General features: G+C 45.1%; 1 protein-coding gene across 1 annotated transcript in view; it reads right to left on the reverse strand.

Moving 5' to 3' along the window:
* Positions 1–7,239: 7,239 nt before the first annotated feature.
* Positions 7,240–25,478, reverse strand: part of PGM2 (phosphoglucomutase 2) — a 936,504-nt gene continuing 918,265 nt past the window's right edge. Inside the window, exon 14 of the mRNA XM_069631820.1 lies at positions 7,240–8,937. Coding sequence (XP_069487921.1) covers positions 8,835–8,937 — 103 coding nt within the window. The 3' untranslated portion in view covers positions 7,240–8,834. The remainder of the gene's footprint in view (positions 8,938–25,478) is intronic.

Genomic DNA, 25,478 nt, shown 5'->3' on the forward strand with positions numbered 1-25,478 from the left:
CAAATGTCTCAGGACAGGAATGGCAACCACAGACTTTCTTGCTGGCTCCTTCCGTTGGTACAAGAAACCTTCCCCTTTTCTGTCCCTCCAGGATCAGATCAAACGATTTGGCAGTACTGGACATGTGAGCAAGGACAAAACCTCTCTCATCACTGGCAGAGTATGAGCTGCGGATCATCCAGCTTACCAACCCCTGGTATCACATCATCAAATTCATCAGCGTTAGTGTGAGTAGACACACCACTTAGAGAGACATCATCCTCAGAAACATGATCTGTGAGATTGGCTGGACGAAGAATAACATATGCATAGACACGTGAAGGGCGTTCCGTTGGAGGCAGAGGAGCAGGCAATGGTCCAGCAGGATGATCCTGACAAGAAGGAAGAGAAGGGGCAGAAGAAAACATGGATACATTATAGTGGCATAGGGACTGGCTCCACATGACTGGCTGGTAACTTGGAGGTTTAGCGGGTAATACGTGGGTCAGCTGGGCTCATCCGTGCCGGGTGAAGGTCAGGCAATGTTTGCAGAGATGATCTAGTGTTTGTCTAACTAAGATAAACAACAAGACTTGGTATGCACGGAATAATCATGGACATAAATTGTCACTACAAAAAGGAGCAGTTGGTGTGAAATAGGGACATTCCAACCTATGATTTTATGGGGGCATGGGTTAGGGGTCGTTCCTTTGGGTGCCTTATCTAGAGGGTCAATATGTGATTTGTGGTCCCTTGGGCCTCAAAATTTCAAACACAGTAGAGATAGGTTTTTGTGTTACCAGAATATATAGATGCTATAGATTAGTTATATGGTGGGTGAATTGGAGGTGGTCTGGGGGAAGGGACTGATGACCACGGGCAATCAAAGGGAATGAGAGGCATGGGTTAAGTGGGCCGAGGCCTGGCGGGGAGGGGGTGGAGAGGGCATGAATCGGTCAGCAAAAAGATGGATGATGGATGGAGTGCTGGGGCATGAGCAGACCTGGGTCTCACGTTCTGGGATGAGCACATTTTGTCAGAGTTCGATACTTGTTAGTAGCAACAATGAATGACTGTATTTCTGTAAGAACAGGAATCGGCTGAGCTGACAGAGGGTGGAGGTGGCGGGGGCTGGCTGTGTGAGGCTCTGGGAGAGGGAGAATGGTCATTTTCAGCAGAGGGGCAGAAGGCCTAGAAAAAGATGGCGTTGGGGAAGACACAAAATGGAGTGCACACTCTACAAGGTTACACTTGTTTGTACACCTATAACAATGAAATAGAAGATGTGAATATACACATGAGGGGCAAAAATAGTTCCTTATCTCACATACCATCATTTACTTGGTGCGGGAATGGTGCAGGGGGGCCGAATATAGCACCTCTCCCCCAACACAGCCAATGTTGTAATTCAGAGACTAAAGTCAGCAGTGTACACAAAATGTACATCGAGAGGTCGTGAGGCTCCAGTTCAGCAGGATCCTGCTTTGGCGGTGGCACAGAGGGAGCAGGAACTGTCCATGGAGGAGGCATGATCATTGCAGTAACAACTGGACTAGATGGTGGAACTTGCACATAGTTGTGATCGAAAAAGCCAGATTCAGGACTCTCAAAGTCAGTGTCAATGACATGTTGTAAAATGCCCTCAGGGGACCATGCAAGGACTCGAGACTATAGGAGGTACATACGGAGCCACCGTAAAAAGTGGGTGCGTATGCCTTGTCAAGGCTGACAGCGCAAAGTCTCTCAGTGATTGAGAAACCATGCACCTTTGTTGTGGACTAGGTGGTTTTAGCTGTCGATGTAGGGTTTTGCACTGCCGATCAAGTCGTTGACAAGGTTGCCGTCAGAATGGTGTCGACAGGACTGTGGACGGTGTCTTTAACAGGACAGAAGACTTGACTTTTTTTATATGAGACTTACTCGGCCTGAGGGATGTACGACTGTGGTCAGGCACAATCATCTAATCAAACTACCAACCTTCTGTGACGGTCCTGCAGCGTCCTGTTGGAAAATGACTGGCAAATGGAGCAGTAGTTGATCTCATGATCAGGATAGAGGCAATAGATGGAGTCAGTTGTTGTGAAGTTCTTCCTTCAATATATACCTTCTTCAGATGACAAGTACAACATGCCTTGAAAAAGCTCTTCTTTAGGGTATTAGTCATGGTGTCACAGACACTATCCATGGGCCTCAACGAAAGGAAGTTGAAATGGAAACTCCGGAGGCGAGGAAACTAGAAGGGCCCACTGACGAGCAGGGGAAGCTCCAGGCTTCTTAAAAGTCAAAGAAAGAAGTAGAAAACACAAAGAAATATCAATCAAATTGTCAAAGAATAAAGAGATTGTTTGGGACGCCTAACACTGTACGTTTGGTAGAACATCTGAAGATGGCCTCCAGGGGTGGGGCTAAGGGAGATAATCTATTGGCTTTGGGGCAACATGACCAAAAGTGAGTAATATAGCACTAAAGTTACAACAGTTTTTTACATTTAAATGTGAACTGCTTTAATGTTACCGAAGATTCCCAGCCTGGCGACAGAGAATATTCAAACAGCATGTGAATCTATGAAAGATCCAATGCTGGAGAAAAAGTATTTACTCATTGATTAAAGTTACATGCTGCAAAGATTGCATGTATGCCGCACCTAAGCTACAACTGAAATCCCAGGAGGACAAAATCTGCATTGTATGCTCCTGAGGTTTCTAGAAGGGGGCCAATCACTTAGATTATATGGATGCATTATTTGTCATAATAAAACAGCAAAATCTACAATTGCACTTAGAGCATAAACACAAGGCATTATTTTAAACTATGAAATATTTTGTAACCAGGGATTGTCCCCAAGTATCTGAGGTTGCCTTAGCAGGGATGTTTGGCAAGAGCCATAGACAAAATAAAGATAAAAGGACCAGACAGGATTTTACAGGATCAAAGTATTAGTGAAAATGTTTTGGGAAGTAGCCACTACAACCCTGCTGTTCCACTCAGGACTGACTGTGCTACCGACAACAGACTCATAGCAACAGACATAGAGGTGAACCATCTGAAGCAATCAGTATGCGCAGTTTAGAGTGTTAAACTTTCCTATCAGTTCTTGTTAAAAGCAAGTGTAAAAGAAATACAAATATTAAGTGGTAACAGACTTATTGATGGTTGTTCAAAAGCATGCATAACAGACCTTCCTCAACAATCATGCATGTGTGTTCCTTTGTACAATATTTCTCCCGCCTGAACGGGCGGGTGAAATATTATTGGCAGCCACTTGCTAACACCAAGCGCTCGCAGTAATAACACAGCCCGCTTGCAGAAGCGCTTTTGAAAGTGCTTCTGCAAGCAGCAGGCTGCGTTTTTACTGCGGCCGCTGGGTGTTAGAAAGTGGCTGCTAACACACATGCACCATAGTAATAGCACAGCATGCTCGCAAAAGCCCTTTTAGAAGGGCTTTTGGAAGCAGAGAACAAGACCCGCTGAAGATGTGTGGCCCCTGGCAACCCCCCTGCTGACAGGGTCGGACTGGACCATAACCTTGTCTTGGGCACCAATGAAAAAGTGGCCCACAGTTGCAAATGGCTATTTATTCCTTTTCTAACAAGGTTTGAATAACCAAGGGGCAGTTTTCTGATAAATTGTAATGCTAATTGTGCATTTGAAAGAATATGTATGCTGAATAGGGTGACTAGATCTAAAAAGTAAAACACTTGACACGGCAACTAACATAAAAGTAGGATTAACTCTTGAAAGCGGGTGTCAAGGCACTAAACTTCAGTAGCGTTTGGAGAAGGGGGTTTAAGTGTTACTGTTCAAAGAAACACATAGTATAATTTTTTTTATTTTTTTTATTACTTGTACATAAATCACAGAAAAATGATTTTTACAAGAAGAAGAGACAAAAGAAAGGAAGTACAGTCTTGTACCTGACCCCTCTTTACTTTTAAGACAATCAGAACTTATTCGAAAGTAACAGGTACAGTAGACGGTTGGCCGCCATGTTATTTTAGATGTGGCGAGCCGAAGTAGGCCCAGGGATCGCGAACAAGTCGAGATGAAAACCTGCCAGTTGGGGCGAGTCGTTCGCTTGACCAATCCTTCAGCAAGGGTCTGTTATGGTAAATCAGCCACTGTCATAGAAACAGGTTCTGCAGCACCAATTTTACAAAAAAATGCAGCTTCAAGTATTTTAGCCGTGGCTACAGACCATCGAGTTTTTTCCCCTGATATAAGACGGAGCCACCAAGTTTCTTCTTCAATCAGGACTGAGTCCGCCCATATGGGTAGCAAAAACGCAGAGCGTTCTAAGCAAAGTGAAGGGCAGCTTAGAAGTAAGTGGCGTACTGACTCAATAGATTATAGTATAATTAATTTATCACAAACTAACACTATCTTAAGTTGTAAAATGCAGCATTTCTTCTTTGCGAGATTGTGCTTTCCTGCCTGTCAGCTATGAAGACCTACTACAAAAAACCAGGACCACTGCAGTTTCCAATGGGAACATGATCTTGAGAAAGAGGGACAGAGCACCAAATACTGGGACAGTCTTGGCAAAACCGGGACGTCTGGTCACCCTAGCCCCAGTTAGATGAAGGTTTGTGTTCAAGATTCCAGGCTAGCAAAGCAGTCAACGGTACTTAATCCCCTATTTTGGCCCCGAGGCCCTGCCTTTTGAAGATGTGGGAATTTTGGGCTCTGTCGACCAGTTTATTTTCTTTTTGTAGTCAATGCCTTAATTTTAACGCTGTTTTTAAGTTGCTTTTGCAGAGCCGGGGTAGGCCTGCCCCTCCCCTGTGGAGCCTGGGACAACACAATAACAGAGCCATCAACCCCCCCCACCCTGCTGTTTCAGGGTCGTTAGCCGGCACTTCACGCCGTCTCTCCTGGGACTCACCCAGGCAGGTGCTCCTGGGGTGGGGAGTGCTAGGATAGCTGGCTCCGACCACTGAAGCCCCGAAATGGGGTGGGCGGAGGGGCTGTGGGCAGAGAGGGGAAAAGAAGCCCCTGCTGATAAAGCCAATTTACTGGCCCCTAGCCCCCAAGCTGCTGCCGCACAGTGGAAAGAGCGAGCTACCACAGCTATGCATATGCCCCAACCAGGTGTGTTGCTAGGTCTGAAAAAGACCCGGGGCTACGCTAATGTTGGAACGGTCGGGACTGGGGGCTAGCTGGCCTTTTGGTTGTAGCTCCTGAGATTCTATCCGGGGCTACAACCAAAAGACCAGGGGCTACAGCCCTCTTAGCCCCCCCAGCAACACCCCTGGCCCCAACATTTATTTAACCTGGACACATTGGATTGTATTTCAATAGATATTTACATCCCAAAAAAGCAGATGGAGAATTTAAAGGCAGTATTTAATTCGCCATAGCCACCCAGCCATGCAAACCCGGGACAGAGGGTGATTTCCCCAGACTGTCCAACCCTATGTATTCAGCAACACTGGTCAAAACGACTAGCCACAGAGTGAATTAACTCATACTGGCCAAATTGGCCAAGTCAGTGGCATGCTTTGACCACAAAAACTGTCCCACACCACCATTGTGTTTTTAGTTTGGCCATGGGCCTATTGCCCTATAGGCCAGTCCGAGCCTGCCTGCTGAGAGTCAAAACAGTGGTGCATGGAGGTTAGCTGCCAAATTTATCACGAGGCAGGCAGCCAGAGCCAGCGGAAGGGTTTTCACTAACTAGCCATAACTTTAATGCAAGCACTGCAAAGTCCAAATTAAAAGCCCTAGAACGAAAATTGAGACTTTTCTTGCTGTGCTTTGCGGACTGGAAACATGGGGGCAGTTGCTGGGCCCACATAGGCTTGTGGCCTCTTGTTTGTAAGGGTCGAAAGGCCCTGACGCTGTCCCCGATTGCGGGGCTGGCTGGTAGCAAGTGGCTGCGCTGGCAATAATATTTCTCCTGCCTGTTCGGGTGTGAGAAATATTATTTCCATTCCATGGCGGGTGCTGAGGGGCCCAGTCGATTCTCGAGCCCCCCCAATAACGAGCCTGTGCATTGCTGTGGGTAATTGGTTGCGTTTTGCCCATTTTGTAGGAATTAGAATTGTCTGTAGAGGACGATTAGGCTGAGTGGACCTTCACAATGTGACTTTGATAACAACACAGGCCGGAGAGGTAAGAAGCCTAGCCCAACTTTTTATTCTAAAAGAAATATCTTTCGTTTTTGGTGCCACAGGTAGCACTTTAATCATGAGAATGGAAGACTATTCAAAAGCCTTCTGAAAGCAGGATGTGTTACTGCTGCTGGGCTATTAGAAAATGGCTGCGCTGGGAATACATTTTCTACCACCTGTTCGGGTGCACATAGCCCCGCACTAAAACCACAGCCAGTGCTGGCTGAAAGCCTTCTAAATATACTTTCAATCACAATTGAAATTATATTTAGACTGCTTTCAGCCACTAGGCTGTTAAAATTGCAGGGCTGTTTTATCCCATTTGGTGGCGAAATATTAGCCTCAGAGCCCTTTGCTAGCACGCAGCTCTGCACATATAACAAAGCCTGCAGAAAGCTAAATCATTCATACTTTCCTGTTGGCTGGCTGCACAGATAACAAAGGCACAGCGATTACAGCTGTAAACTTGTCAGCAGCAACTACGACTTGCAATATTTGATTTCTGATCAGGGATGTTAGCACTTGTATTACAATAGTGCTTAGAAGCAAGAGTAAACAGGAGACCCGCGAGTTCATACTGATTTAACGTTAAAGCTAACTCACAATGTCTAAAGAAGCTAGCTGCCTTAAACACCACCTTGGTTTTGCATTCTGAGATTTGTAGTCTTCTGTTCAGGGTGGTGCAAATACTCAAAGGCGGTTGCTTTCGGTGTACTTTGCAAATAAACAAGACCATTGAAGTTCCTGAAACCACAAAACAAATGTGTACTAATTAGAGCTTGGAAGTGTGTGGCAGGTAAGTTGCTTAAATTGCTAGCACATTCTGGCTTCACTGTTTAACCGGAGTTTGTGATCCGGGGCAAATCATTTCACCCAACCCAACCACACCAGTGCTGGCAAGAGTAGAAATGTGCATTTTATCCTTAGGCAGTGTCGGTGGCCTGAGCCCTAAAGATAAGGGGTGTATCAGCCACTTTTACTCCCTAAAGAAAGGCAAATACTCCCAAAAAATAAAAATATTGAGTACAAAAACTCCCAACAAAAAATAGGAAACTGACCTTGTGCCCCTGCTTTCACCCGTGCAGCTCCATGGCTATGTTTGAACCAGTAATGCAAGTACTACCACAGGAAGAAACTACCTGATCAGAAGTAAAGCTGTAGCTTTTATTGTGCATGAATAACTAGGTGCAAAGAAATATTATTATCAAGACCATTTCATTTTCCAGTTAAAACAGCACTGTGCTGCAACACTGACTGCATGACCCAGCCACAGAGCCTAGAACTGAAACATGTTTTAGAGCTTTCTTTATCATTTGTTTGTCCATTCATGCAGCATACCTTTACATTTTACAGACATTGCACTAATGCTATACTTCAGAGGTACATAGAAATCATTTCTGCATTATTGCTAGTGTTATGTCTTGGGGTACAACTAATTCTGGTGATATTAAATTTAGGACAAAATTGCTAATCAAATAAGTTTGTTTGCTAATCAAAAAAGTTTTAACTAGCAAATTCTGCTAATCAATTTTTTAAAACTAATTTATGCCTTGTCATCTCCAGACAACTCTCAGTACTCCAAAGCCATACCAGAAGGAGTTGATCAACTCTATAATTGTCAATTAAGATTACTAATCAAAGGTTTCAGGTCTGGTTTCTTTGGGGTTTTCAACAAACCCAAGATAACAATATCACCTATTATTTAAGTCAGAGTTTTAATTATTCCTTTAACTTAATCGTTCCCACAAACATCTATGAATCAGCAATGAATTGAAAACTACACAAATGGAGGACTGAAGTTACTACCATCGAGGAAGAGTCAGATTAAATGTATGACTACATGCATGGATTTTACCCTGAGTGATGGTTGGTTGGAGCTGGGGACACACATCAAGAACCTACTATACCTGTCCTGAAAAGGGTATAGTGCCTTAAAACATGCTGACAGCATAGAATGAACTTGGGAGTACTTCACTGTACTTTATAGACTAATGAATTGTTGAGCATTACTATCAAGTTAGGGGGTACGGAAAGTGCTGGTTGGACTAACAAAGAGTACTCAAAGTGCTCAGTTCAAGTTGAATTAATCATTTGCTCCATGGTCATTACTGCTTTGACATTTAGAAATTAAAATCTCATTATTTAATATTTTTTAAATTAAGTGAAGGAAAGCCTTTTGGCAATTAAACATGGCTTTAATTTCTCATTGTGTGTGATGTGGATTGGTGTAAAACAATTTGGCATCACACAGACTTGATTTTTGTAATGACTAATCAAACTTGCTCTCTACTGTGCATGACAGCTGTTAAAAATGTATAACTTATTACTATTTTAGAACTTGTATGAAGATATTCAAAACAGTATTTGGCTACAGTTATTGGCTTTTTTGATTTAACTTTTTAACAGATTTTGCTGGGAGCAGGGCAGCATGATTTCATAGTACCTCTACCACTCTCCCAACAATTGTTAATAACGAATGTTAACCTACTACTAAGGGTTCAAGTATCAAACTATGCATTTGGATCAATTGTATAAAAGACATGGTTTTTGTATTTCATTGTTTTGCAATACTTATTTTATCGCAAATGAAAAATAAAATGGTAAGGAAAAAACAATAAACAGAAATTAATAAAATGTGACACTGTATTCTATTAAGTTCAAGTACTCCAAAAAACAATTCCTTTACTCCTAAAAGCAGTCTTTATTTTCGATCCCTTTTACATTAAGGAATTAACCATGGCCATCTCATTCTGCCTTCGGTTCCAAGTTGTTTTTCGCTGGTTGAAAGAAATTCTCTTCAAGAGCGGCGCACAGTTCATTAAGCTCGGTCTTCAGTTGCTCCAAGTCACTGAGAAAACACAATGTAAAAACCTTTATTTCTGATTTTACAACCATCACCCCATTGTGGCTGACCATGATGAATGCAACAACGTCTTTAATGTTTGTTAAATGTTTACATCATCAAAATGTGTCAGATCACACAGTAAATATGCTTGTCAATGAAGTTCAAATGCATACAGCAGTACTGCTAGACTTATTTGCAAATTAGTGAGGAAACGTCTACAAAATCCAACAGTTCAATAATGTTCAATCGACTTGACATCCTAGTAATGCATTATTTTATACTGATGCATCCTGGTGCTTTGCGCTGTTAATTTCTTAGTATTCAGTTATTTCCCTTATGAGATAGACCATAGAGTGCCAAACGTGCATGGTTATTTTCAGTAAATTCTTTATTTCTAAAAAACACTTTCAAAATATTCACTTTTAGAGTTTTGATTATTTTCAACCTTATTTTCTCTCGTCACGTGTTTCCCCATGGTATTTCACAATGGTTCTTCAGGAGAGAATATCCCCTATATCTCCTATTGTCCTCTTTCATAATGCTTGTTGACCTCTTCCTTATTGTATTTGTATAAATGATGTAACCTTAATCCTATAGGGCACGCTGGATAAGATTATCCGTTTTTTTTTCCTTCCTTTTTGCCGCCTATTATTCCTAGTAATGCATGCAATAGCACAGTTACGATATCAGACAACATGCATCAACAAACTATTCTAGAGTATAGTGAAGTAAAATCTTTAGTAGTTGCTGCATTTACCTTATTTAATTTGAATATAGCTGTGATCACGAGTAAGAGTGTACTTGTAGAAACATGGGTATTATGTTATGAGAAAAAAGTGAGAGGAGTGGGTAGGACATAACGTATATTTCCCCATTTATGACATCAGACATCCCAAAAGAATGGATACCTCTTGGCTCTTTCCACAATGTTGTGACAATGTAGAATTGCTTAGCTAGATACCTTAGCCCTTTGACAGACCCTAAAAAAGTTGGACCTTGGGTCCTAAAATCGAGAGAGGGTGCTAACCTGTGCACCCCCTAAAAAAGCAGACAGAGGCCAACATATATTTCAGGCCACAGCACTCTTGGCCCCTGACAGGTGGGTGGGGAGAAGTCAAAGTTTTAAAGGAGTGCACAAAAACTATCTGCATCCCAGATCAGCCCTGATGTATGGATTCCTAGATCACATGCCTACATTATTCGTTCCATTTGAGAGACACTAGTCCAGACTTGGTTTTAACTTTGCATTATGGGACTGCCTTCTATCAATAACAACGTTTCTCCTATTTTGATATAGACAATGCTGGCTCAAGCAAGCTGTGGGACGAAAAAGTGCATACCCCTTTAAGAACACAGCATTATGAAAATCGGATGAGGAAGCCAGTAAGGATGGGGGAAAACAGTACCTAGGGGAAGTCCTCTTGCATCGGAGCACCTTGGAGAGGTGAAACCAAACAAGGCAGAGGAACCTGCAGCACACTGGGAGGCAGAGTAGCCCCATCAGAGAAGCTGGTGGGCTGTAGAGGCAGGCAGTGGGGAAGATGATGTTCGAGCGGACGAGCAAGCAGCGTCCGACGTGGTGGCATGACAATGGACATCCCGTGCTGTTTCGGATGACCATACAACAACGCTGAGACCAGCAGGGCCGAGCAGCACTAGCTGCCACTGACCGCCGTACATTGAAGGCAGCAGTCAAGAAGTGATGTCGGACTAGAGGCGAGCGAAAAACCAGACTGGCGAGCGGCAAACCAGACTGGCGAGAGAGAAAACCAGACTGGTGCGGGAGAAAACCAGACTGGTGCGGGAGAAAACCAGACTGGTGCGGGAGAAAACCAGACTGGTGCGGGAGAAAACCAGACTGGAGGGAGGCGAGCGAGAAAGCAGACTGGAGGGAGGCGAACGAGAAAGCAGACTGGAGGGAGGCAAGCAAGAAACCAGACTGGAAGGAGGTGAGCGAGAAACCAAAGTGAATGGACGGTCGAGAGGGCCGACCAAGGAACGTGAGAAATTGCTGAGCCCTGCAAGCATAATCCATAGGTTAACAGGTACCAGGGAATGCTGGAGTGGCGGGAGGCAGCTAGGAAAACCCATACTACCGGATTGGGATGATAAAAAGTCATAACTGCGATAAAGGAAGAGAAACCAAAGAAGGATGAAATAGTCAAAACAAATGATGAGTGTGAAGTATTAACTCAGAAGGCGCACCCAGAAGAGAACTCAAGGAAAGTTACTTGAAGACAAGCGAATAAGCCTCTTCATAAAGAGTAATAAGGCACAGTCTGTAATAAAACAAGACAGACAGGATATATTAAAGAGTTCCTAAGAGTGGAGAAACTTCAAAGTTTATCAAAGGCTTGAACTACATACAATAAGAGTAAAAGGTTGAGAGCATATGTGAAAAACACAAAGGACAAGAGTCATGTGAAATGGAGCTTAACATACAGTGACTGCTGGAAAGAGTTATAGGAACTCATAGATCAGACACACCAGTCTTATAGCAAGACATCACCCTAAAGAAACCCATTGAGAAAGACAGCTATTTGTGTTTGCAAGAACATTGTTGAAAGAAGAAACCCTGAGAATAAGCCACAAGGCAAAGGGAAGGCCACATAACGAGAGTCATTTGTCAGGCCCAGTTTAGTAATCAGTTATTGGTGGTAGGGATAGACAGAGCTAGATTTGGACAGAATATATTTCCGTTACTGACTTCCTGACGACAGCCGAATACCTTTAGCCTAGTTGGAGAGGCAGGGAACTACCCCCCCCCAATGCAATATGGAGAGTTAGGTCTGTTTTTCTTTATCATTTAAATAAAATAAGTAAACGTGTCCATATCTTTCTTCTAACTGTAAGGAACTCATGGTGGCAACAGTAAAGACAGACACAAGTGATCACAGTTCAAGGGTGCTTATTAAACTGTATATGCAGATTGGGAAAAGCCCTAATCTAAACCTGAATCTAAAATGGGAGTAAGCTACGACCATCAAATAATAATAAAATAAGGCAGTCCTGGTGGCGTTTTGTCAAATAAAAGGGCCTATACTAAAAAAAAAAAAAAAAAAAAAAAAAAAAAACACACTTTTGCCATGCCAATCCTTACAAGGAATATAAAAAGAGTGTGGGATAGAGTTCACAAGAAAGAAAGAAGTGTTCCAGATAAGTCAGGATATGGTAGCCAGGGGTCTCCCTTCCCCACGTTTTGAGCATGGAACAAGGCGGGACTCCGGAGTATAGTACATTCTCAAGCTTTCCCAACATGAGATGACAGTTCAGTTCTCAGTCAGCAGGACTTTTGGTGGTTAAGTCGCTTTTCTACAAAAAGTCTCTTGCCTCCATGCATCCGATGTGTTAAAAAATAAACAAAATGGTCATTTCCAATGTACGTTGGGTGATGACCAAGGCTCAGACACTTCTCATATGTTTGCCTCCCTCTGTCGGGTTCACTACGGCATTTTCCAGATGATTTCAACAGTTGCATTCAAAGGTTTTAAAGTCTTCTTAAACAATTAATTGTGGAACTCCATCTGTCGGGTTCACTCGTGTCAACACAATGTTCCTTTTGCTTTCTCACTTTTTGGGATTCATCTCCCTTAGCTTTCCAATGATTTGTCAGTCAAAGACTTTCGACTGTACAGAGGATTTTGCCAGAACCCTTTTATGAGCACTTTGGCCATTCCCTTGCCGCTCTCCTATGGCCTTCTGGTATCTGTATTTTCAACCAACGCGGGATCAACCAGAGCCTCTCGGGAGATCACCCACATGGTGCCAGACCCCTCTGCAGCTGGTTTTCTCTTAATGTTAACAGTTATTTGAACTTCCCGTAATTTGCCACCTTGCGACTTTAACACAGTTTGGTTTCTTATCGGCTCTCCCCTCGACTCATCGGCTGTGATGAACCACTTGTCTGTTCTTGTATCTGGAGTCAAGGATGGGACCACGGTAGCAGGCATCTATCTCTGTCCCGCTTATCAGCATAGGCATGCTCTGTTTACCGTTGACATCTGCTGCCAGACACGTTGGCTATTGTTCGCAGTTTTACGATTCCTTCTACAGGGGATTCACAGGTCTGGGTCGGAAAGGGCAAGGATGCTTCTCTCCTTGTCACCCTCTCTATTCTCTCCGCATTACTCCTCCTCTCGAACTGCCCTGTTTGGATAGCTGTCTCGTCGTGCGGTCTGCCTTGCTCGTTGTGTGCTTGTGTGCTCCACCTATTATCCATGCAGTGGAAGGGAAAGGGCTGTCAGGTGTGTGTGGTTCTGGTCAATTGCATGACTTTGCCTGACCCTTGTGTTGGGACAGGTCAGGTAAACAGCCCTTGTGTTAGTCCATTGTCTTTCGTGGTGTGAGAAAGTGTTGTGTCTGAAAAAGGGGATAGAGTGAGTATCCTACGTGGTAGGCTGAGGAAAAGGTGTTATAAGAAGGGGGATACAGCATCTCACAGATTGGTGTCCACTTCCACTCCCCAAGGACCACCCTTCCAGGTGATTCTCCCTCACTGGTCCAGCTCCAGGAACTGGACCCAATAGCGATGGGTGTATCATGGCCACCTGGATGACAGATCCCCAGCGACTAGCTAGGGAGACACATTCAGGTTTCTCACATGCCCTTCCTCCATGCGATGTAGCCCCATTCGTTTCACAGGGCAACCGGGATAGAAAATCCATGTTTCCCCGGTCTTTTCCCTGCCGATGTTCCACTGTGAAAAATTGGGTTGTAGGTCTAGAAACCATTGCATGACCCGAGGGCTGGACTCTTTGCGTTGGCTAATTCAAACTAAGGCTCAGTGGTCTGTAACCAGTGTGAACCTTCATACTAATAAGTAATACCTAAGATGGATAATGGCCCACTTGATGGCAAGGGCTTCGAGTTCTACCACAGAGTAATTTCTTTCTTCACGTTGGAATAACTTGCGGCTCGTGTATAGTATGGGGTGTTCGAGTCTGTCGCAAATTTGGGACAGAAGGTCTCCTAACCCTGTAAGAGGTGCGTCCGTCTATCACAAACTCCTTTGAGAAGTAGACTACCTTTAGTATGGGGTTTTGGCATAACGTCTGCTTTAAGATGTTACAGCATATCTCGTCATCATCGTTCCATTGAAGTTTCTGGGGTTCAACATTTTTAAGTCTATCCGTCACCTGGGCTCTTTTATCCCAAAACGTTAGGGATAAACCTACAGTACTATCCTATTAGACCAAGGAAAGCCCAGAGATCTTTTTTGGTCTTGGGAGTTGGAGTATCCAAGATGGCTTTTACCTTTTCATGTTGGGGCTGTACATTCCCATTCCCTACTTAAAAGCCAAGGTATGTCACGGCTGATTTGGCAAATCTGCATTTAGCTGGATTAGCAGTTAGGCCAGCATTCCTGAGGACATTCATGATGGTATAAAGATGGAAGAGATGGTCCTCCAAGTTTTTACTGTAAAAGACGATATTGTCAATGTAAGCTCCAATCAGAACAGGGCAGCAAGATGTTACACATGAGGCAGTGGAACATAGCTGGCACACTGTGTAGGCCGGAAGGGAGGACCTTAAATTGGAATAATCCTAGGGGCTTTGAAAACGCAGTTTTATCCTCATCTGTCTCATATACGGGGACTTGGCAGTACCACTTGGTTAAATCTAGGGTGGATAGGTGGCTGTTCCGGGTTTATCAATTAAGTCGTCGATGTATGGCATGGGATATGCATCAAAGATGGATATGGCATTCACTTGATGGAAGTCTATGCAGAATCTCCAGGAACGGTCGGTCAGGTTTTGTAACCAACACGATAGGAGACGACCATGGACTTGAGGACTCAATAATACTGGCCTTCAACATTTTGTTGACTTCCACGATTACTATCGGTTTACGTGCCTCGGATAGACAATAGGGTTTTAGAAGGACCCCTCTGACATCTAGGGGTACGAATATATTGGTATGTACCTTTTACTCTTCCTAGTTTTTCTGCGACTACATCAGGGAATGAGACCACTACATCTTTTAGATCTTCTCGTTGTTGGATCAATAACACAGAAGGAATTAAGTCAAAGTTATCTATATCTTCTGGAACCAGTCAGGCTAGTATTGTGGCATGGGTAGCTGATGGGTTCTCCTTGCACTCTTTCAAGAGGTTAATGTGGTATAAGTGGACTTCCTGTTTTCGGTCTCGTTGGTCTATTTTATAAGTGCACGTTCCCGTTCATAGTATTACGTCATAAGGTCTGTGCCACTTCGAAATAAATTTGTTCTCTGAGGTGGTTAAGAGGACTAGTACTTTCTGTCCAACAGAAAAACATCTTTAAATTACTTCATCATAATTAGCCTTCTGTTGGCTCTGGGGCGGTCCCATATGAGTACAAACTAAGTCCTAAACCAGTAATTGTTTCACCAAATAAATGCGCTGCTAGCACCACAAAATAGATAGCTTGCGATGAGAAATTAAGTTTAGTAAATGAAGCAAAACCCTAATGAGAGTCACTAATAACATTCACAATGTTATCTTTCATAATTTAATCATGTCCATGTTCAAGAGTCAGAGTTATATGCCAACACGTGTTTCGACCTCCACAGGTCTTTTTCAAGGCAAAGCTCTTTATTTGGTGAAACAATTACTGCTTTTCTTTCATGTGCAGTAGGTTTTGAGGTACCTACTTGTTTCACCATAGTGCAGCAGCTAGTTGTGTTACAATACCAAGCAGTGCTCACGTGATTTACTTGCTCAAGCGCTTCCATTCCCTGGCACACCTTAACTACACTGTTTATCACTTAAGTCCCAAACCAACTTCATGTGTTCTCGCATTCTAGAGGCAGTTTGTGATATTGGAATGGGAGGCTCATCTCATTCTTCCTAGGTTTCCCGGAGCATGTCCAGGACATCACTCAGTTCTCTTCCATAGAGTAGCTCAAAGGGAGAGAAACCGGCAGAAGCTTTGGGGTTTTTCCTCACGGCAAATAGTGCCCATGGGATCATTCAATCCCAGTCTTTCACATCCTTGTCTGCCTATTTTCGTAGAATGAGTTTCAAGGTCTTATTGGATCTTTCTACTAGACCATCGGTTTGAGGATGGTACACCAAAAATCGCAAGGTGGTAATGTGGAGTAGCTCTTTGACTTTGGCCATAAGCTTACTCATAAAATTCAAACCTTGATCTATTAATATTTCTTTGGGAAAACTGACCCTAGAAAAATACTGTAGAAGATGCTTTAGGATCTGATGAGTGGTATTATTTTGCATCAGGAATGCCTCTGGATATCGGGTTGCATAATCTGAGATCACCAGGACATACTTGTTTCCCAATTTGGATGTTTCTAGATGTCCTATTTTGTCCACACCAATTTAGAAAAGGGGATGTCTATGATCGGCAATTCAGAGGGGCAGGTACTGGGATGTGCAGGCTGGTCTTCTGACATATTTCGCAGGTTTGTATGAAAGTTTTTATATCGGCATGTATACCTGGCCAGTAAAACCTTCCACTAATATGCACCTGGGATTTAACGTGTCCCAAATGCCCCCCTGTGAGATGGGAATGTGTGATCTCTAGCACAACCTTTCATGTATTACTAGGTATTTATGTATTACTAGTTGGGGTCTTTATAAAACCTTCTGTGGAGATTTGTCTTCGGTAAAGTAACCCAAGTTTTAAGAAGAAAAAATAACTTCCCCCTTTCCATGCCTTCCTCTTCTGGGATTGCTTGTAGAAAAGCTTCAGCGAGGGTTGGATAATTTTGCTGGGCAAAGGCTAGTTCAGGATAGATGGTGGGTTCTTCTCCTTTCTTGGACTGCAAGAGATTTATCAGCCTCGCCAAAACTTAAGTTACCTCTTCCTGTTTTATCTGGTTTGCTTTCTTTGAACTGAGGGAACAAAGCCCTTTCCGAAATTCCCTGCGCAATTAGGTCTCCCTGGCGTACCTCAAAAGGGACTTCACCATGATTTTGTAAGAGAACCTTCACGTCCACCCTAAAGTCGGGATCAATAACGCCCGCTAAGGGATCTATCCTGAACTTCCATGGTAAGTGAGATTTTGGGGCTAATCGTATGCAATAGCCCATAGGGGGCATCAAAACCAAGTCCGTAGGAATCATTCCTCTTTCCTATGGGGTATAATAGCTTCCATACTGCTACAGATATCAGACCCTATGGATTGCTTGGTGGTGATGGAAGGGTCAGAGGGAATCTGGATTCAAAGCTGCCAGAAGCATGGAAACTGCTCTCCTGAACATCTGTGAAGACCTGCTCTCTAACTTTGAAAAGCACACTCCCTCCGTCCTCATCCCTCTTGAACTCTCCTCTGCTTTTGACAAGGTCAACCATACCATCCCACTCAATCGTCTCCGTGACAACCTGGGTATCACTGATCAGGATCTGGCCTGGCTGACCTCTCATTTCTGATCGACACTCCCAGGTAACACTTGGGTCCTTCCTATCCGCTGTCTCCCTCTCTACCTGTCGTGTTCCCCAGGGGTCTAACTTCTCGCCCTGGCTTTTCAACCAATACCTGGGCAACTCTCGCCTACTGCATTTCCATTTTCTGCTCAAACTTCCAGTGCTATGCTGATGACACCCAACTCATGTTCAGGCTTCCTTCAGCCACCTCCTTCTCTTCCCTCATCTCTGATTGCCTAGCCGCCATTCAAAATGGGTGTGCTGCCAATGATCCTCACCATCCTTTCCCCTCACTCTCTGGCCCGCAACCCTTGGCCCTCCTCTTACCCCTGCCTGAGAGGCTAAGAACCTCTCGGTCATCTTTGACTCCACACTTTCCTTCACCGCACACATCTCTGACGTTTCTAAAAAGTCAAACTTCTTACTACTCCTCCTTAGAGGTACTCTGCCTTTCCTCTCCTTCGCCCAGAAGGTCAATGTCTCCCAAGCTCTGGTTCTCTCCAGGTTGGACTATTGTAACAGCCTCTTTCTTAATCTACCTGCCTCCAACTCTTTGCCCTTTACAACTAATCCAGAACAGAACTGCAAGACTTGTCCTTGGCCTAAAGCCCTGGGATCATATCTCTCCAGCTCTGGAATCCCTTCATTGGCTCCCAGTGGATGCAAGGATTACATTTAAAACCCTCTGCATAGGCCACAAGGCTTTCTGGGGCCTGGGTCCAAAATACCTTCAACTATACCTCTGTAAATAGAGGGCACTAGAGGGCCAACCAAGATGGCGGCTCCTCTGTGAGCTCCCGGGAGGCTCCTTCATCAATCCTGTCTAATCGCAGCATTCCTGATGTTGAATTGACCCTGGTATGCAGACGGAAAGTGGCTGACAAAACTAACACTGCACCCGAAAATCCGGAGAAAATCGACTCGGAAAGCCCGGGACACCGAGGCGCCCCGGCACAAGCGGCCAACCTAAGATGGGCCGTGGCCCTGAAGCTCGAGTGGACCCCCAGGTGCCCAGGGCTACACCCCAGCGTGACCCAGCCCGCCTGTGAGCAGCGGCAGCGACCCGGTAATAGCTGCAGGTTCGCTTCACCAGCAGAGTTGGAAAAGCACTGGAAGTTGAGGCCGTGTATTGACATTGGCGCCACTCGGGGCCAGGGGACGGCACCCGGACACATCATCAACGTGGCGGAAAGAGGAGAAGTATCGGATCGATTCGCAATACCGGACCCCTTCCAGGTCCGCACGGGTGAGGTGAGGTGAGCGGAGCGGCTGTAGTGCGTGGAGGGACACGATTTGGGCACCGGAAGACGCAGGGAGCGCGATCAGCAGGCTGTAAAGGACCCGCAGCTGCAAAACCAGTCCAGGCTGTCTCCCTCACTGTGCCCCGCTCCCCCCGAGCTCCGGCCACAGCCCCGGAATATCATCAGATGGGGGGGATTGGGGTGCCGCAACATGGGGCTCTCTGACCTCCACCCAAGCGGAAAGAGAAGGGACCCAAGGACATCCTACGCTGCGGGTTACAGCCCAGCTTGTCCACAAAGACAAAACAATCAAAGCACATGGCAGGACAAGCAAACCGCACATGAGACAGTAAGTATAATATAAAACCCTCTCTGGGAAAGAACGATAACCATAGGCAAGCTCCTGTGACCCAGGGAGGCGGAGCAAACCACAGACACCGCCCGCTTAACAACATCCAACCCCACAAGAATGAGGCAACCCAGCACACAACTGAACTTCCACAGTAAGCCCACGGCACAAATCAAAACTGCCCAGGGCGACAGATCGAAGACTGGCCACAAAGCTGATACAGTCAGACTGCCAAGCTTTGAATCTGCGCTGCCATCAACTCTGCTGAGCCGCATAGAGGGTGCCAGACAGCCCACCCACTGTGGGCCCCTCCATAACAAGGCACACCAGATCGAGCGCACCAAACCTGCCGCACCGCGCCCCCAACACGTACCCAAGTTGAGAGTCTTTCCTGCAAAGCAGCAAAATATGCAAATCCGACAAGTCACAGTGGAAGCTCAACTTTGAAGCAGGACCCGCATCTAAAACCCCAAGACCACAAATCCACCCGGATTCCCCACAAAATCACGTGAACCTAGAGGAGAAGCATCCCGAACCGATGGATATGCGAGAGATCCTAATGGACCTGAAAGCAGGGATAGGCAACCTTGACAGCAAGAGAGACACTTTATCGTCTAAAGTAGACTTAACTTACTCCAGCATCGCCTCAATAAACACAGCGATAGACTTGACAATGTCGAACAAAGGTCTCAGACCTCGATGATGGCGCAATGTCACTAACATCGAGAGTATCAACACTAGAAGGCCAAACGAAAGCAGTCATAGCCAAGAACGAGGACTTGGAGGGACGCTTCCGATGAAACAATACAAGAGTGGTCAGAGTCAGGGAACAGCAACTGCAAACCAAGATGGAGGGCCATGTCGAAAAAATATACAGAGACCTCTTCAGAGCCACAGCTCTACCATAACTATTCATCGTAGAGAGGGCCCACAGGATCCTATTAACCAGACCCATCCCCGGAGCACCTCCTCGCCCGATTATAGCCAAGTTGCTGAATTACAAAGATCATGACACAATTTTAAGACTGGCTAGGGATAAAGGCAGCCTTCAATATGACAGACACCATACAAATTTATCCAGACTTCTCCCCAACAGTCCAGGCTCAAAAAGAGATTGTTTGCAGCGGTCAAACGATGGCTACGTGACAACCAAATAGTATACTTGATGCTCTTCCCCGCGAAGCTACGTATCCAATACAAAGGGAAAGTCCAATTCTTTAACTCACCAGAGGACGCCAATCTATTCCAAGACAGACAGGGCTGCAAGGCCCCCAACAACGTTCCGGGGACGCCTCGGAGAGAGCTAGCAGGAAGAAACCCACCCTGAATCACAAATAACCAACCTGCCGGAACCATGGTTCAGCAACGTCCAACATCAGGACAATACACGTAGTTTGAGAAAAGAGCCCACAACCTTGGGAGGACACTAGATTCTGCAATACCGCAAATGTCACAATGTACAAGTGGCTATAATACAAGAGACACATCTTATACCACACAAGGAACACCTCTGGGCTCGAAACTGGGGCTGTCATCGTTACTTTTCCTCCAGCTCATCGTACGCCTGAGGAGCAGCTATCCTCATAAACCCAAAATCTGGCTTTCGCTTGATAAAAACAGAAAAGGATGCAGAGGGTAAGGGTCTCCTGGTACAGGGAATCATAGCCAGGAAGGAAATCGTGCCCTCAACGTAGACGGATCAAACAACTTTGACTGGGTGCTCTCACATCTCATGCAAATCAACACAGCAACCACAATCTGGGGAGGCGACCTAAATACACACCTAGACCCATGAAAAGATAAATCACAGGCATCAACAGCTCAACCATCCAAAGCCAGCCTCCAAGTGCAGGAGCTATGCAGAGCGTATGATCTAATCAATATCTGGAGACATAAGAATTGGGAGAACCGCGAGTACACCTTTCAATCGAATGTTCACAACACTAGCTCGCGTATAGACCACCTCCTCGTCTCCACAAAAAGCACGCTTCAATGGGGGAAGTGCCAAATCCTCCCCAAAACCTTCTCAGATCATGCCACAGTGACGCTTGAATGCAGTCTCCCTAACACTAAACCAAGAGCACCCCACTGGAGTTTTAAGCCCGGAGCACTAACTAACCAATTATTTGCAACCGAACTACGGGATGAAATCATATCCTTTCTGGAACCCAACCAAGACACAGTCTCCTCAGCAGGCACACTCTGTGATACAATAAAGTGTTACATAAGGGGGGTGTGCATCGCAAAAGAAAATGGAATCTTAAAAATAATACGACGAGAACTGACCACCAGCGAAGATCGCCTGAAGGCTTTAGAATTACAGTACACCACTACAAATCAAACGCACATCCAAGCAAACTCAAGGTGGAACTACTGAAATTCAGAACCACAGCAGAACAAGAGCAGAAATTCCCAAGACGAGGATACCAGATACGCCAATACGGAAAGGGGCAAAAACCTGGAGCCCTCCTTGCCCACCTGATTGCCGCTTACAGGAAACCAACCCTGGTAGAAGGAGTGCGTTCCCCGCACGGTACATTGGTTCACACAGAGGAGGAAATAGTAGAAGTGTTCTGCGCCTTCTACCAAGAACTTTACAGTGCGAAACACCCAATGGACACCGAGATCCTACGTAACTACCTAGGTGATACCAAACTGTACTGGGTACAGAGAGAGAGAACTTCGTGAACCCCTAAATGACCCCATCACTATAGAGTAGATCCTACAAAGAGCCTACCTAACACCAAAGCCCCCGGGCCGGACGGCTTGACAGGGGAATTCTATAAAGCATTTGCCCCCATTCTGGCACCCCTCCTTTTAAAAGTCTATGAGGAAGCGGCTGAGGCCGGAATCCCCCCTCAAACTTTAAGGGAAGCTAACGTAATCCTCCTGCACACAAAAGACAAACCTCCCGAGGAATGCAGATCATACAGACCAATTTCCATAATAAATCTGGATAATAAGATCCTAGCCAAAATCCTGTCCAACAGACTACATCCCCTGATGACGGCGCTGGTACTCGCCGACCAGGCAGGTTTTGTGCCCGGCCGAAACACAACATTCGGCATAAGAAGAATATTTGTGGCCATGGAGGCACTTGATCCCTCACACCAGGCTTTCGCAGTCCTGCTAGATGCAGAGAAGGCCTTCGACTCCGTCTAATGGCTCTTCATGTTTGCTGTACTCAGGCAACTCGGACTGGGGAACCAATTTGTCAAATTAGTGTCTCTATTATATAACAAACCCCAATCCGCCATTATCCTCGGTACAACAAAATACGCAAACGTAAATCTCCAACGCGGAACCATGCAGGGATGCCCACTATCAGCTCTAATCTTTGCACTAGTAATGGAACCCCTGGAATCAGGCCTGCATTCTCGACATCTCCAAAGAGGTCTTTCCATAGGGCCCCATAAATGTATTATATCCCTCTATGCCGACGATGTAGTATTCATTCAAAACCCTAGTGAAAATTTGAACCCTACAATGCATGAAGTAGTTAAATTTGGCTTGGTCTCCGGCCTGAATATTAACCACTCCAAATCGATTGTATTCCCCCTAACCTCCAACACCAGACAATTCGCAGATGACTAAAACTTTAAGTGGGAGAGTTCTCAAGTACGGTACCTTGGGATCCTACTATCCCAAAACTACCACAATATTTTCCAAGATAACTACGAGACTGCACTGAAATCGCTCCAGGAGAAAGTGAACAGATGGAATTCACTGCCACTGACCCTATGGGGGAGAGCATCACTAGTTAAGATGGTTCGCCTCCCTAAATTCCTTTATCTGTTCACTAATACACAAGTTTTAATACCACAGCGCTATCTAGGGAAAATAAAGAGCCTAATATTGGAATTAATATGGGCTGGCAAACCAGCAAGGGTAGCTTATACAACACTCACATTACCGGTATCCAAGGGGGGACTGGCACTCCCTGACTTGGAGCGGAACTATTGAGCTGCACAGGCACAATTCCTGAGCTACTGGTATTCCACCCTCTTCATCAGACCACATGTCCAAAGAGAATGAGCCTTGGCATCACCAAACCTACTAAGAGCGGTCAACATTAGACAAACATTAGTGCCCCACACCACACTAAACGTGGTGCTGTCCACATACGCAATCTGGAAAAAAATAGCCCAAAAATACGAGGTACAAACCAGATACTCACCCCTCCTACCCGTTGGATTCATACCGGGGATACCCCTCACTCAGAAAAGGTTTTTCACCAGTGGGTCGACAAAGTTCACATACACACGCTAGGTGACCTATTCGTCGAAGGGACCTTCATAACACCGCAACAAGCTAAAGAGAGAGGCAGCATCACCTCCCTAGACACATTTATATACTTCAGACTGCGCTCTACTATCCAAGCATTTTTCCCCTTCATTCCCACAACCACCACCAACGTGGCAGCTACTTCACGGCATAATACAGGCACAAGGGGAGGGAAGACTTGTCTCGTAGATATACAAATCTCTCCTGACCGCCACTGTACCGGAAAAAACACGCACAAAAGAGAGGTGGGAAAAAGCACTACAGGCCCCCATCCCAGATGAAGAATGGGTGTAAATACTACAGCAGATTAAAAAAGTAGCATTGAACCCGTGCTTTAAGCAAATCCATTTTAACTACTTACACCAAACTTACTACACCCCAGCCAAAAGATGCAAGCAGCGCCCAGAGTCAGAGGCAATGTGTGATAGATGTGGAACGCCAGCAGCCGACTTTCTCCATCTTGCCTGGAGCTTCCCAGCAATAACCCCGTTCTGGGTACTTCAAGAGATGGAAGCAATAATTGGAGAAGAACTAAGACCCATCCCCATAGTAGCCTTACTTGGAATGTCAAAACACCTATCACCCACAACGAGGAAATTAGCGAATGTCTTGCTCGTATTAGCACTCAGGAGAATTGCCATGTCATGGAGACAGGGCCCAGTCCCGACAATAGCAAAATGACAGAAAGGCGTACTTTATTGCCAAGACGTGGAATCAGTTAATTAAGACACTGCCTCTACACGCGCGCCCCCCCCAGACATCTGGGGCCCCTATGTAGCATATTTGATCACCAGCAAAAGCGACTCCTCACTTTCCTCGACCCCAAGGCAACCAGATGATTAAGAAAGAACACAAACCTATGTAAAACCAAGAGGCGGAAACAGACGTACATCACCACGGTAAAAAAAAGACTCTGCACAGTCCGAAGGCAGGAGGGTGGAACATGGCGTGAGACAAGGGGGACTATACCGGTGCAAATTGACTGACCCGAGATTGGGCAGTTCAGTTTTTCTTTTTTTGTAACTGTAAAATGCATCAATAATTTAAAAAAAATAAAAAACTATCCCTCCGTAAAAACCGGCCAACTCAAGCCCTTCGCTCCTCTACTTCCAATTCCCTCAGGGTCGGTTGTTTTTCAAAGAAAGGAGCAGGGAGCAGATCTTTGTCTTCGGCTGGGGCCTCCCTTTGAAACAGCCTCCCGACCACCCTGAAACTTGAGGAGAACCATCTCTGGTACCAGAAGCACCCAAGACCCTCCTGTACACTTCTGCCCTTGCCCCTCTTCTCCCCTGCTGATCTTTTTCTCTCTCTAGGCATTGTGCGCCTGGCCACCCTCTGTCCTTCGGGCCCAGATACCTGCTCACCCTGCCTCCCTCCTGCACTGCCGCCAGCCCCCACTCAGCACTGGGATCTGTATCTGTACCCATATAGTCCTCCACTCTTCCTCTGCAATTATCAGATATAATCTATCTGACTAATCATGCACTTGCCACTTGTCTGGCTGCACTACCTTTCTCACTGCATTATTTATTTATTCCACTTATTATTTATTCTGTTCTCTCCTCTGTTCCGCACTTTCCACTTCTCCCCCTCCACGCACTTTCCCCTTCCAAGCATTTGCACATTCTTAATGTCACTGGGCCTAGTAAGATGCTATTTTGTTCTCTCCTGCTCCCCTCCCTTTGCTTGGTCACGCTTTGAAACACTTGTGTATGAGCGCAATATAAATAAAATAAAATATCATATTATATCTGACTACGTTTTTGAAATTGCAGGTTTCCCTCATTTATTTCAATCTAGTCACATCCCACCCCTGATACCATATTTAAGGAACTTGTGGTGGCAACAGCAAAGACAGACACAAGTGATAACTGTTCAAGGGTGTTTATTAAACTGTATGCAGGTTGGAAAAACGCCTAATCTAAACCTATATCTAAGATGGGAGCAACCGTTGACCATCAAATAAAAATAAGGCAGTTCTAGTGGCGGCATGTCAAAATAAAAAGGGCCTTTACTAAGAAACTTATTGCCGAATCTTACAACTAATACAAAAAAAGGTTTGGGATTATTCTCAAGAAAAGAAAGAAGTGTTCACAAATAACGTCAGGATAAGGTAGCCTGGGACTCCCTTCCCCAGGTTTTGAGTCTGGGGTAAGGTGGGATCTTGCAGCACAGCACACTCTTGAGCATCTCCAGCACAAAACAACAGTTTCACTTGCAGCTCTCAGGAACATCGATGGCCAAGTCTCGTTTCTCTTGAAAGTCTCTTGCCTTCAAGGGCCTGACGTATTCAAATAAAGCAAAAA

This window comes from Ambystoma mexicanum, chromosome 6q, assembly GCF_040938575.1.
Source record: "Ambystoma mexicanum isolate Mex_15411 chromosome 6q, UKY_AmexF1_1, whole genome shotgun sequence".
NCBI lineage: Eukaryota > Metazoa > Chordata > Amphibia > Caudata > Ambystomatidae > Ambystoma > Ambystoma mexicanum.